Source organism: Pseudorasbora parva, chromosome 7, assembly GCF_024679245.1.
Source record: "Pseudorasbora parva isolate DD20220531a chromosome 7, ASM2467924v1, whole genome shotgun sequence".
Classification (NCBI taxonomy): Eukaryota; Metazoa; Chordata; class Actinopteri; order Cypriniformes; family Gobionidae; genus Pseudorasbora; species Pseudorasbora parva.
Genome location: NC_090178.1, coordinates 19,336,264 through 19,349,991, shown reverse-complemented (window position 1 = coordinate 19,349,991; position 13,728 = coordinate 19,336,264). Strand labels below are relative to the sequence as shown.

Genomic DNA, 13,728 nt, shown 5'->3' with positions numbered 1-13,728 from the left:
CTGCTGTCAGGACTTCACCAAATCATACCAAAAGAAGTGTGTTTTTGACGGAGCGGTCCCAGCGGGTTCGGTCCTGCTTTGGAAGCAGCCGGTGAGTAAAACTGCTTCAAATGTCTGTGCTGTTGGCTCGTCACGTGAGTAAACATCAGTAAACGACACGATCACGTGCTTCGTCATTCATATGCGCTAACGGACTCTATTGTTGTTCTATGTACACTAGTCTGACGTGCAAAACCGTTTTGCTAGCTACTGCTAAGGTTTAATCACATACAATAGTCCATAAACCGAATCATGCCCTCAAAAACTGCGAGTAAAGACACACAAATGTTGACAGGCCACTAAATACAGTACATACCACAGAGACGGATGTCCTGCTGTTGCCGTTTTTCCTGTTCAATTTATTTCAGCCTCCGAATGATTCTGGATCATTATCTGTGATAGCCATGGGTTTCTCCACGCTTGAGGACGTCACCGCGTTGTGTGCGCTCGTCATTCTTTAGCTCCGCCCACACGATACGTCTTCAGGCGCTCGTTTTTTTCCGGAAAGACTCGGTACAGCCCATATTTCTTTTATAAATATAATAAAACTAAAGACTTTTCGGAGATATGAAGGATGCAATACTACTCTATAGGTACTCAAGATTGACATGAGATTGACTGAAACTGAGTGTTTCACCCCCCCTTTAATAGTTTGAACGGTAACTTTGGTAGCTGGGAGGCATATGCTTTCTCTGCAACATTCTTTTAATGACGAGAAAATATACTTGTGTTCTGTAAGACCCGTGACTTGTGAGCTCTTACCTCGTAGCATTTTCCAGAGCACGAGAGAACACATTGTATCCTGAGGGGGTGGGGGAGTGCTGCAAAGAGTAGAACCAGGTCGCTGCCTCCTTCACAAAAGCATTAGCATCATCTCCACCCAGAGAGTTAGACAGGGCTGCGTAAAACGCAGTCTTACTGTCAGCCCTTCCCTGAAGCTGCTCAAAATTCTTCTCAAATACATAAAACAGATAAGTGTCAATAAGAAAGTGTCACAGTATTCTATTAATGCCACCCTATTAATGAATATTCTGAATAACCAATTATTTTTATCTAACCACACCCAGCTTTATTTCTCAAGACGCTTATTTTTCATTCTGATATACGCGTGTCCTGACCTTGATGTTCTTGGCTCTGCTGATGAGGCCGTCTTCAAATGACGAGCCCAGAAGTAATTCAACTCTGTGGAAGCGTCCGGACTGAAGGACCACAGATGGCTTTTCCCGAACTACAGTTCCATCAACCACTGGTGACCAGGCCTGCAGGGGACCACTCACAGCTAACAGCTACGCACAAACACACAAAGAGAATGTATGATACGATAATTCATGATCGCTTTTTGACTATTTTGTGCTTTTCCTTCACAAAGGTGAACAAATGTACCTTGGTCTGGGCAGCATTGATGCTCTGAGCCGGTTTGCTCCTTAAACAGGTCAGCATCTGTGTAGCATCAGCAGCCGAGCAGCCAAGTTCTCTAGCCAGAGATGCAGTTTGCGCCTGGGCTTTCGAAGTACTCATTACAACAGCAGGCGAAAACACAGATCCACCCTACAAGCATACATCACCATTGTTTAGCATTGCATGTGACCACTAAAAAAGGTATCTTAATGCTTGGTCGTCAACCATGATGAGCTGTTTTCTAGATTGAGAGGGAATTGACCACATAAACACACATTTTATATTAATGCAGTATGGTTCAGATAATATTTTTTTTAAATCAAAACAGAAAATCATGAAGCCATGAGTATCGTCTTTGCATACCACTGCTATTTATACACATGTTTACCAGAAGCTGCATACATAGTGTGCATCTGAATGAATTTGCATGCAATTTAAGCCTTTTCAATTCATCACTTCCTATTTTTGCTTGTATGTGAAGTGGAAAGTGTGGTGAGACACAGCTTCCCTGTTTACTCGAGCCATGCCCTTAAAGTCTTATCAGTGGAAAGCGGCACATCAGAACAAAAGCAGAATCTGATGACACACTTTGCACAGAAGAGGAGATTGCCTCAGTTTGGACAGACATCTGATGGCCGATTGGATGTAGTAAACCTGTAGAAATAGCGGCGGGAGATTGACAATGGGAGGTGCTCAGGCAAGCCAAAAAAAAACAGACGATTTCAGACGAACTAGTACTAATGAAGACCTTCTACTGAGAGGTATGAAAATGCTGAGCACAGTTTGAGTGACTGAACATATGAGTGGTTTCAAGTGGCGTTCCTAGTTATTGTAGGCAGATGCTGCATCATTTCGATCACTTACAGATGTTGTGGTGTGTGAAGAGAGACAAACTGTATTTAAACATACAGATATCGGTTCTATGTCCGGGTAGAATGTGCTGCGTAAGCTGCAGTCTGTCCTTAAACTGAAGTAATAGTCAAAAGACTACACTAAACTTCTCTTTTTGGTCAAAAACAAATGAAGTTTCAAAACAGATGTAGGGTAGATCGGATCACAACCTAACGATTTTTGTCTCAGTTTGTGTAAATCCAGTTGGGGTTCAGAGTATTTTTCCCACATTAATTGCACACGTCTAGTATAGTTACGTGGTTTTGTTTCATTAATACAGTGTATACTTATTTTCTTGATTTAGGCCCAATACTAAATAATAAGACTAAACATCTAGCACAAATGTTAAAAATACAGGTTTGCTTCATTAGCAAGAAACACAGCTACTTGATGTTTCCTTGATCAACATCAAGCAGCATACATAAACATGATTAAAATCCTTTTTTTTTTTTTATTTGCCAAGATACAAAAGCAATGTTTTCTATTTTACAGTGCACGAGAATGACACAGCAGTAGTGTTGGATAACTACCCTCCTCCTGATATCTGCGAGCCCATATTTCGAATTGGAGATTGGCTAAAAATAGTATCAGAGTAAGCATTTTTAATATCTCATGTTTCTACAAGAGCTTTAGCGTGTATGCTAACATTACAATTTGTCTTCAAATATTTTACACAATTATTAAACAAGCAAACATACAAAAACAACAGTTTTTAAAAGAAGTCTCCTATGCTGATCACGACTCTATTTATTAGATTTAAAAAAATTGTTTAAACAGTAATATTATGAAATATCATTACAATTTAAAATAATGTCATTTATTCCTGTGATGGCAACACTAACTTTCCAGCAGCTATCACAGCAATCCTTCAAATAAGCTGATTTTGTGCTCAAGAAAAATGCCTTATTATCTATCAATGTTGAAAAAAGTTTGTACAAATTCTTTGATGATTAGAAAGTTTAACGGCATTTATTTAAAAAGGAAGCAAAGTGACTTTACTGGCAGTTTTGATCAATTTAATAATTTCTTGCTGAATAAAATAATTACTGACATCAGTTTTTAAAAGTAGTGTTTCTGAGAATATTTTCATAGACAATGTGCGTAAACTTTTTTATGTGCATACGTTTTGAAGAGTCAGTGTTCAACTATATTTCACAGCAATGTCTAACAAGCTCAATGTGTGAATGCACAACTGACTAGAGCTTAGATTCCCTGCCCGAGCATGAGCCCGAGCCTGAACTGAACGACCCAGTTGAGATTTCCCGGCACAATCCTCGGGCCGGGCCATTGAGCAAGCTTTTGTGCTTTTTTAATCATTACTTTATTAGTCTAATTGGGTCGACAGAAAGCCATGCCATAATCAGAAATAAATAATACATATATTTTTAGCAAAGTAAGAACTAATACTAAAACTAAGGAACAAATGTGTAGGCTACAAAGTCAGGATTAGTGTAAAAATGCACGTTAAACTCACAGCACACGCAGCGATGGAGCACAGCATTCTGAACAGAAATGCTCAGTCATGAACAGTCATGAGCTGCCTGCGTGAACACTGCACTTTGCTTAACTAAATCTTTTTGTTTCGAATCGTTTCGTTTAAAAGTGGACATTGCAGGCTTTCTATACATACATGTTGTATATCTGTGAGGCAAGTAAGTTAGTCTGCTGAGTTTCGGTTTATTTATGAGACGCGTGCACCAGTTCATGAGCATGAAAGCGATCGCTCCCGCAACTCCATGTCAAAATTATTGTCTTCTATTTGCTTCTTATTTATTAAATCCAGGCAATTGCCTGAAGAAACCTTTATTAAAATTAAGTTTTAATTTATAAAAAACAAAAGAAATGCTTTCTACAAAACAAAACGTAATAATATTAAACTAAATATAACCTAATTTCTGACCCACTTGCATCTTTATCATCATCATCATCAGATATATAAAAATAATATTATAATATTTAAACATAAATATAAAAATAAAAATAAAAGACATTGTTTAATGGCTACAACAAGTATAGTGAGCTACAGATAAATGTTTTGTCTGAGCTGGATTTTAGCGGTGAGCGGTTCATGAGCACGCGCCTGCAGATTATTGAGCTGAGTCAAGTCAAGTCAACTTTATTCATATAACACTTTTAAAATGATTGTTTCAAAGCAGCTTGATGGTGTTAAACGGGAAAAAATAGCAAAAAGATCGATTCTGCTGTACAGTCGCTCTGAAGAAAACGGCGATGTTATCAGCTCATTTCAATTTATCAATGTTAGTTTTAACATGAGTTACACCGGTCCGCTTTGACTACAGGCTAGTTCTCATCAGAATGCCCACGTATTAAAAAATGGTGGGGTTTATATCGGGTTCAGGCTTATAATTACAGTTAATGTGTCGGGCCGGGCCGGGCTCAGACACAACGTCCACTGGCTCGGGTAGGGTGGGGCTTGATTTTTTGAGCCCGATCTAAGCTCTACATAGACAGTAAAAGAAATGGACTGAGCTATCCCATTGACTTCTACGGCGTTAAGTGAAGTCAGTAAAGGAGCACTCACTTCCTGATGGCTGAGCGAACTGCGCAGGCTCAGACTGAGCTTGACGACATAGATGTGACGTGAGCCTCCTGTCTGACAGTTGTAGGTCTTCTAGTAGATGTGGAAAGTGAAATCTGAATCCCGTTGTTTAAATATTTTCTCCCGCTGCTTTTGGCTCACTATCGGCTTCTCCCCATTCTTCTCCCTTGACTTTATCAGACTTTATGTCTCCACATCCCCCCTACTGTCTCATAGACAGTAAAAGATTGCCTGCGAGCGTCTCCTCAGGTCTATACGGTAATTTCTCAACTGTGCGAGAAATTTCTCTAACTGAGTCGCGTTGGTTATAACGCAATAGTTAGCCTATTTTTACAAAAACAGCTTCTGCGGGGCGATAATGTAAGATACAAGGTAACGGAGTCTTTTATGCATTGTCGTGTTTCTTTAGAAATAAACAATGGACAAACAGAGTCTTTAAACGTCTCAGATGTAAAGTTAGTCACTGTCAAAGTGACTCAAAAATGAATGGGAGTCAATGGGATGCTAACAGCAGGTGATGGCTTTGTTAGCAATGGCCGTCCCTATGGGTGGAACGCTTTTAGAGTGCTAGATTACCCCCTTGAAGCTCTACAACTGACCACAAAACCATGACGTAAAGATCTCAATTTCAAAAAATGTAGGCCTACCCATGATTGGTTTTGTGGTCCAGGGTATGTTCATATGTCAGTACAAAAATACACTCAAATATTTTATTAACAGGAGATTTTAAAAAGTATGAAAAATTTCAGCAAAAAGACTTAACGTTTGTACTTTTTGATCTCCTGTTAATAAAATATTTTTTAAAGTTCAGAACTTTTTTTATATATTTTTGTATTAAGTTTATAATTATAAACCAAAAACAACTTTCTGTTCAGTGAAAAACTGACACTGTGTGCGTGTTAAAGAGCAGTGTTAATGCTGGCCGCAGGGTTTTGTGGTCAGTTGTGCATTCACACATTGAGCCCATATCAACTGTCAGTTTACACACATTGTCTATGAAAATATTTACAGAAACACTACTATTAAAAACTTTGCTGGAAGTAATTCTTTAATAGTAATATTTTATTAACAGGAGATAGAAAAATGATGAAGGCCTTTTTTATCCTGTTAATAAAATATTTTAATGTAATTTGTATTTAAAAATATATTATCTGAAAGCTGAAAAAATATGTTTTACATTGTTTATGTTGTTAGGATAGGGCAATATTAGGTTGAGATACAATTATTTGAAAATCTGAGGGTGCAAAACTATCGAAATATTGAGAAAATCACCTTTAAAGTTCCAAATGAAATCATTAGCAATGTTTAGCTAAATGAAGCCATTACTAGCAATGAACTAAAACTATTTAGCTAGCAATTAAGTCATTTATACCAATACATTTTTTATATATTTATGAGAGGAAATGTACAAAATATCTTCATAGAATATGATCTTTACTTAATATCCTAATGATTTTTGACATATAAGACAAATCGATAATTTTGACCCATACAACAATTGTATTGTTGGCTATTGCCACAAATATACCCGTGTGACTTATGACTGGTTTTATGGTCATGGGTCATATACAGTATTAGTCTAAGCACCAAATTAGCTATGAGAGCGCAGTAATTGCTTTAATTGGAGTAATTATAATTATAAACTTATAAATGATACAAGAAGCATAACTGTTCTCCTCACTTTTTTTAGAGAAGGGTATTGGTGGAAGGTCTACTCAGTCAACACTAAGGAAGTGAACTTTATACCAAACTGTCATGCCACAAAAGTCTACCATGGGTAGGTTCTGAATCGCAAACTGAACTAGCTAATTGTCAGTTAGCCTCAGCTAGCTGTTTAAGTGCTAATGGAAACATTCTTGATTGTCTCAGCTGGTTGTTTGAAAATGTGACCAGACCAAAAGCTGAGGAACTGCTTCAACTCCCAGGAAACCGAGTGGGGTCGTTCCTGATTAGAGAGAGCACAAAAGGTCAGAATACACCTTTAAAATGAATATTAAACTGAAGTCTAGTCTCACACAGCCAGACAGCATAAGGTCTGGTCCATGTTGCAGCTTATTCTGGACGAGACCAGCCCACTAAACAGGAAGTAACTGTCTGACAGAAAACTGTATAAATACATTAATCCAAATGATCTACTAAATAATGTTTTTGGTTTATATGGTTGATGTTACAGTCATAATGCTAGTATTTTTGTAGGTACGTACAGTTTATCTGTGCGCCACAGAGCTATTAGGCATTATCGGATAGTTCGAATGCCAAACAACTGGTACTTCATCTCTCCACGACTCACATTTCAGTGTCTGGAAGATCTGGTCAACCACTACTCTGGTAAGTCATGTAATACACCAAAAAACAAAACAACAAAAACAATAGTAATTTGTGCTGTTGTAGTGTAAAAGATAGTCATTTTTTTATCTGTTGTTTGATGCAGATTTTCCCCTCTTGCTCTTGTTTAGATATAGCAGACGGCCTGTGCTGTGTTCTTACTGGACCATGCTTGGCCGTCTGTGAAACAGCTCTGAGTGAGCGCACGAAATCAACTGATGGGAGAAAATTATCCTTTGACTGGAGGGCAGTGAACAGGTAATAAAATCAGTAATAGATGCTTTTACTATGCTTAAATTGCTCAAATGTTCCTTAAAAGGATAGTTGACTCAAAAATGAAAATTCTGTCATCATTTACTTACAATCATGACATACATGGTATTCTTCCGATACAAAAAAAAAAAAAAAAACACTTGACGGTAATCCATATAATTCTAGTGGATGAAGCTAGCTTCACAACCAACTACGTCTCAATGTCACTCTTATGAATGTTCTTATGACAGTAGACCTAAAGCAATTAGTTATAGTTAATAGTCATACTACCGGTATTACTTTAGTACTAAAGTAATTATATATATATATATATATATATATATATATATATATATATATATATATATATATATATATATATATATATATATATATATATATATATATATATATATATATATATATATATATATATATATAAATACACACACACACACACACACATACATATATATGTGTGTCTTATAAGATGTCTCTTATGTCTCTCACTTTCCCTTAGCTCTGAGCTCGTGCACCAGAGTACAAACCCTTCAGCAGTCAGCTATGGGGTTCAGGACAGTGTCTCTTCCTACCTGTCTTTACTGGGAGAGCAGGAAAAACCAGAGAGAAAGAAATTTAGTTTAAAGAAGAAGAGGTGGAGGTCTGTCTACCTGCTACCGAACCGCCAGCTTGAAAGTTTGGCCACGGTGGAAGACAACTATGAAGAAGTGCTTTGATGCATCACAGCCTATTCATTCGAGGAATGTTCATTTGGTTATTCACTTAAAAGCTGATGTCTAAAGGCACTGTTGAGTGTGAATCCAAAAGAGACTTTTGGAATACTTCAAATAGTTCATTAAGCAGGAACACTTATGACTGGGTTTTTTAAGGCTTAAGAATGAGTTTTTTTACGCTTGTGCAAGCATGATTCATTATTTTTGGACTGGAGAAGATTGATTTTACTGTAAATGTGACCACAGACATTAGTCGATTGTTGTACAAAATAATGGTGTTATAAAACCAGCAGTGGGACCTCAGTGTTCTGTTCTTACCATTAGTAAAGCTCGGCGGAAGAGGGATGAAGCTGACGGCGAGGTGAGATGAAGGCTTGCAATGTCAGCTCCTTTTCTCTCTGCCCCTATTGTGACTTTAGTGGGGTCTCCTCCAAACATAGCAATGTTCTTCTGAACCCAGCCCAGAGCAGCTGCCTGGTCTTGCAACCCATAATTCCCCGGCAGAACACTGGAACCTATACAGAGTGAACAGACTTCAATTCATGAGGCACATTCTGTGTCTCCAAATGTATTTTCCACACATAGATCACTCCAGAAGATTTTCAGTAGATTACTCAGAAATGACCATTGCACTATAACCAGCATGTGAGAGTCCATCCATTATAGAGACAACAAAAATAATAATTGCAGAAATCAAATCTTCAAGCTCCACAATGGTTTAGCTAGGAAACGCAAGGAAGCCAACCAGGCTTCTGCACAGCTTTCAGTGTGTGTTGTTTTTGGCTGGACAGTGAAAAGCTCATCCTGGCAGACTACTCAAAAGGCACCAGTTAGGCCCCCTTTTCAAACTTACTCAACCAACGTTGGCAAACGGGGAAGGAATCTGAATATTTTCACAACCACTGTTTGGAACTGAACTTCTCACATGGACCTTACGTAACTATATTCCATAACCATATTCCACTGATATTTTTTTGGAATTCCATTAAATGGAATATATTATGCCATTTTTGCAATACGTCATTTTGTTCTAGGTAAACAGAGCTTCCAATTCCAGTGTAGGATATATTATAACTGTCTCCATAACATTGAGATTCACTCCTTAAAACATATTTAAGACTTTTTAGCATAAAGTGCCCACTAAGCCGTTCTATTTTTTTTTGCATGACAATGAACACATCAATAATAAGGGCAAATTAAAAAAAATGACTAAACAAGATTTTATTCAGGGCTTATAATGACAAGGACCACATGATTCCACATGTAATTAACCACATTCTATACTTTATGCTACTCACCAAGGTTTTTCAACCCAGAAAAAAAACTGTTTAGCTTTCAATAAATTAACATAGCCATTGAAAAGTTTGTTGTCAGTAAGGTTGTTTGTTTGTTTTTGAAAGAAATGTATACTTTTCAACTAGTATCAAAAATTATAGGACTTTTATATTGTTATAAAATATCTCTATTACAAATAAAATCATCTGTTAAGTAATGTCTATGAAATACTTTCTAAAAAGAATACTGAAAAATGCAAGGTTTCTACAAAAATATGAAGCAGCTCAACTGTTTTCAACATAGATAATAATAAGTAATTTTACTGGGCACCAAATCAGCATATTAGAATGATTTCTAAAAGATCATGTGACACTGAATAATTCAGCTTAGCTACCACAAGGAATAAATTACATTTTAAAATATATTCAAATGGTATACATTTGTGGGCCTGGCTATAGTCTTGGAATATTATCAAGATGCATATACGACATTATACATGTTTATAATATGCATGTTCATTTGTGTACCTGCACTGAGGAATCCGAAAGCGGCCACTCTAAAACTGGCTGTAACTACAATTATGTTGCCAACAGCAGCGAGGTAAGAACCATCTAAGAAACCCGATCCAGAGTTGTGGAAGAAGACCAAAACCGGTGCATTCTTTCCCTGTGACAAAACAGAAAATTTGTACTATTAATTGCCAATAACTGCATTCATACAGTACCACAGTCAGCAGATGGTGCGGTTCATGAAAGCAGCATCAACATACACTATGTAAAAGTTCATGACATACAGTGAGGTCACTTCATTTTGATGGTTCCCTTTAGACACTGTTTAAAAGATGCACCTAAATGTCAACTAACTCTCATTAGAGTATTAGTTCAGTATTAATTGAGCATTATGGGTAGGGTTACACACTGTGATCTGACAAAACCTGATGAATCAGTGCAGTGTGAATTGGCCTTTAAGGTTAGTAGAATAAGAGGTTAGGGTTAGTAGAATAAGTAGATGTACTTGCAAAGTTACTTATAGTCAGAGGTAGAATGTCTGTTGAGGGTGTATCCAAATACAGATATTAAGCATTTTATCAATACTAAACATTCTACTAATACTCTACTAATTCTCTAATGAGAGTTAGTTGACATGCAGCTGCAATTTTACTTATAGTCAACAGAATGTCTAAAGGGAACCATCAAAATAAAGTGTTACCATAAGGTCAAATGAGATACTAAATGTCATACAGGCTTGTATAAATTATTGAAATGATTTCTGAAGGCTCATGTGTGGAGTTGGGAGTAATGTCTGCTTAAAAAAAAAAAATTGTATCAAACAAATGCATAATGCATGCTTGTCTTTCAAAAACATTTAAAGAAATCATACTTATTAGTGATCACGTTTATGTATTTATGCATGTTTGAATCATGCGGGTCTTACCACACTACTAGCAACAAACACACTGAGATACAGACAGTCTTCACTGGAGGTGGAGTCAGTGAGGTCACCAGGCTGAAGACAACTGGATCTAAAATAGTTTTGATAAAAAACAAAACAAATCAGATCTCCCTTCAGAAAAGTGTCTATTAATTCTGCAAACGATCAATTTGAGAGTATACATGTATGCTCATTTTTGAGAACATAAATTAATACTCTCACAATCTGCAATCAAAGTTGTCCACGCACCGGGAAAACGTGGCATTCCAGGTTCCGGTCCAGTCAGCTGGCTTTGGAGGGCTAAAACGGAGCTCACCGATTGGTGGACGAGCATAAGGAACGCCCAGGAAGTAGGTCACGCGCTTGCTATCTGAGCCAGTTATCGGTTTCACCTCACTCTCTCCGAGCAGTGTGCCGTGATCAGGGATGAAAACAGAAGTCAATTCTATCTGTAAACCTAGAAAGAAATGTTCAAACATCTTTACAATCATGAAAGACATCAGAAACAACCAGATCTGGTTGAGACTTGAGTGAATTGAAGAATTTGTATTACCTGTCCTGACGTAAACATATTGAGCAGACTCTTTGGTAACTAGTAAGCAGCGCTGGCCGCTGGTCGTAGGAAGGCAGGTGTGTGTGTCTGGATACATCACACATCTCATGGCTGACTCTCTGCTATCGAGAGACACAGCTGAACAGGACTCGCTTTCCTCACAGGCTGCAAAAGGCAAGAAAGTTATGAGGACACAAGCAGATTCACACGCATCTGTACTGTAAATAAATAAAAAACTGTAACATTTTAGTTTAGGGTCCAATTCTTACTATGAACTAGTTGCTTATTAGCATGCAAGTTGTAGATAATTAATAGTGAGAATTGGACCCTAATCTAAAGTGTAATAAAAAAAAACATCCATAATGTATTTAGTATAAAAGTGTGCTTATTATTAATAATTAAATTTAAATCAATTAGTAATTTATTGTGCGTTTTATTAATATTAAACTATATTTAAGCTACTGTTCAAAATTTTGGGGTCAGTATGGTTTTTTTTTAATAAAGAAATTAATACTTATATTCAGCAAGGATGCAATAACTAAGTCAAATATGAGAGTAAAAACATTGATAAACTTTCAAATAATATATTTATTGTTTTTTGTATTGTTTTACATAACTAAAAATGCTATTCTTTTGAAATTTCTATTTCTCAAATAACCCTAAAAGGTATAATTTCCACAAAAATATTAAGCAGAGCAATTGTTTTAAACATTGATAATATAGCTTTCAGCATATTCACGATATGAATTTCTGAAGGATCATGTGGTACTGATGACTGGAATAATGGCTGTTGAAAAGTATCACAGGAATAAATGACAATTTTTTTGATTAATGCAACATTGGAGAGCATAAGAGATAATACATTTCAACTTCTACATGTGTCCAGCATGTAATATGTGTCCCCATCACATTACAGATTCCTGTAAAAATTCTGAGAAAAACAAAAAAGGGACGGACAGACAGAGAGAGACAATACCAGAAAGACACCAGTCTCTGACTTTATCCAGGTCGTCGGCAATGTCTTTGCTTATGTGGACAATGTCAAAAGCAGAAACGGACGAATCCACCTGCACAGAGGCGGCATCCAACTGCTTCCAGTTCTTCAAATCAACTGCTTGAAAGTGAGCAAGATAAGATCCACAATGTCATGTGTGGAAATTAAATCAATTTATAATAAATTCTATTCAATGAATGGAAAAGACAATTGATTATTAACAAGTCTCTTACCATTATTTATGGGAGAGCGGAGACTAAATGGTGGACACACACTAGGATTCTTTATCCATTGGTTCACTACAGAGACATACAAAGCAGATGTTTAAAATCTTTTCATCAATTCATTTACTTCCATAACTCTCATACTGGGAATTCTCAGTTGACTGAAAATATCAGAGTTTAACTCTATCTCACAGTTTAAAAAGGCATTTGGATTTCAGATGTACCTGGCTTTTCATACCAGCCGAAAGGATAGACTTCAGTTTGCACTTTGGATGGGGAGCAGTCTTGAATTCTCCAGTCAGTGCTGTCATTCTCACCACACGTCTGGATACCCAGACTATTTAAAGTTAGACACAACACATCGGATCCTGTACAAAGAAAAAACAGAGACCAACTGAGACTGGTTTCATTCTTCAGATTAGACATAATCACATCTGTTTTAAGTGAACTAGCAAGATGAAATAAATCATCTGAATGTAAAGTTTCTTTCGTACCAGGTACACCTGAATCTTGGACATATCCTATGCCACGACAGCATGGATCTTTATCACACCGCCTCTCACATTCAAAGAACCTGCTCAAGGAATACAAATATCATTATACAGGAGGGAAACAAATAAACTGAGGTGGAAACACAAATTAGTTTGAGTTCTTCTCACCCTTCTGTGATCGATTTACTGGAAAGACTGACTCGACTGCGTACAGAGTAAGACACCATCTTCTTAAAAGGAACGCGGCTGTAGAAGCTCTTCACACTTCCATTCAGAGAAACTGCACAAGAAAAATAAAGTGATGAGCACAGTATCTAGGCTAAAGAAAGTGATGAGCACAGTATCTAGGCTAAAGAAAGTGATGAGCACAGTATCTAGGCTATCTTGAACAAAAACAATTTGGGAAATCAGTTGGTAAAAAGAGTTTTTTTTAACTTAATGATCCAAACAGTCAAGCATTTATACAAATAGAAACATGTATGTAGTGTTTTTGGAGCAAAAAAACTAATAGTTTGCCAACTATGAGAGGTTCTTTGACTCCCTCAGTCAGTACAAGCTAAG

The 13,728-nt window shown here is 36.9% G+C and overlaps 2 protein-coding genes across 2 annotated transcripts in view; one reads left to right on the top strand and one right to left on the bottom strand.

Annotated features, from left to right (window-relative positions):
• tg (thyroglobulin) overlaps positions 1-13,728 on the bottom strand; it is a 43,169-nt gene that overhangs the window by 6,017 nt on the left and 23,424 nt on the right. The window contains exons 32-44 of the mRNA XM_067449452.1: positions 13,336-13,447; positions 13,171-13,250; positions 12,901-13,044; positions 12,686-12,751; positions 12,435-12,569; positions 11,459-11,623; positions 11,155-11,362; positions 10,909-10,996; positions 10,002-10,140; positions 8,518-8,714; positions 1,423-1,587; positions 1,158-1,325; positions 802-989 (exon numbers count right to left, since the gene is read on the bottom strand). Coding sequence (XP_067305553.1) covers positions 802-989; positions 1,158-1,325; positions 1,423-1,587; positions 8,518-8,714; positions 10,002-10,140; positions 10,909-10,996; positions 11,155-11,362; positions 11,459-11,623; positions 12,435-12,569; positions 12,686-12,751; positions 12,901-13,044; positions 13,171-13,250; positions 13,336-13,447 — 1,855 coding nt within the window. The remainder of the gene's footprint in view (positions 1-801; positions 990-1,157; positions 1,326-1,422; positions 1,588-8,517; positions 8,715-10,001; positions 10,141-10,908; positions 10,997-11,154; positions 11,363-11,458; positions 11,624-12,434; positions 12,570-12,685; positions 12,752-12,900; positions 13,045-13,170; positions 13,251-13,335; positions 13,448-13,728) is intronic.
• Positions 1,925-8,502, top strand: LOC137082894 (src-like-adapter). The gene is made up of 7 exons (XM_067448454.1): positions 1,925-2,198; positions 2,821-2,920; positions 6,579-6,665; positions 6,758-6,855; positions 7,085-7,216; positions 7,345-7,471; positions 7,986-8,502. Exons 1-7 carry the CDS (start codon positions 2,120-2,122, stop codon positions 8,200-8,202), a joined length of 840 nt encoding a protein of 279 aa, XP_067304555.1. The 5' UTR covers positions 1,925-2,119; the 3' UTR covers positions 8,203-8,502.

What these genes read in the sequence shown, in the direction of transcription:
- LOC137082894 (XM_067448454.1), top strand. Translation starts at nt 2,120, where the DNA reads ATGGGAGGTGCTCAGGCAAGCCAAAAAAAAACAGACGATTTCAGACGA. An exon ending in TGAAGACCTTCTACTGAGAG is followed by an intron (nt 2,199 to 2,820) that starts GTATGAAAATGC and finishes TCTATTTTACAG; the next exon opens with TGCACGAGAATGACACAGCA. An exon ending in GACTGGAGGGCAGTGAACAG is followed by an intron (nt 7,472 to 7,985) that starts GTAATAAAATCA and finishes ACTTTCCCTTAG; the next exon opens with CTCTGAGCTCGTGCACCAGA.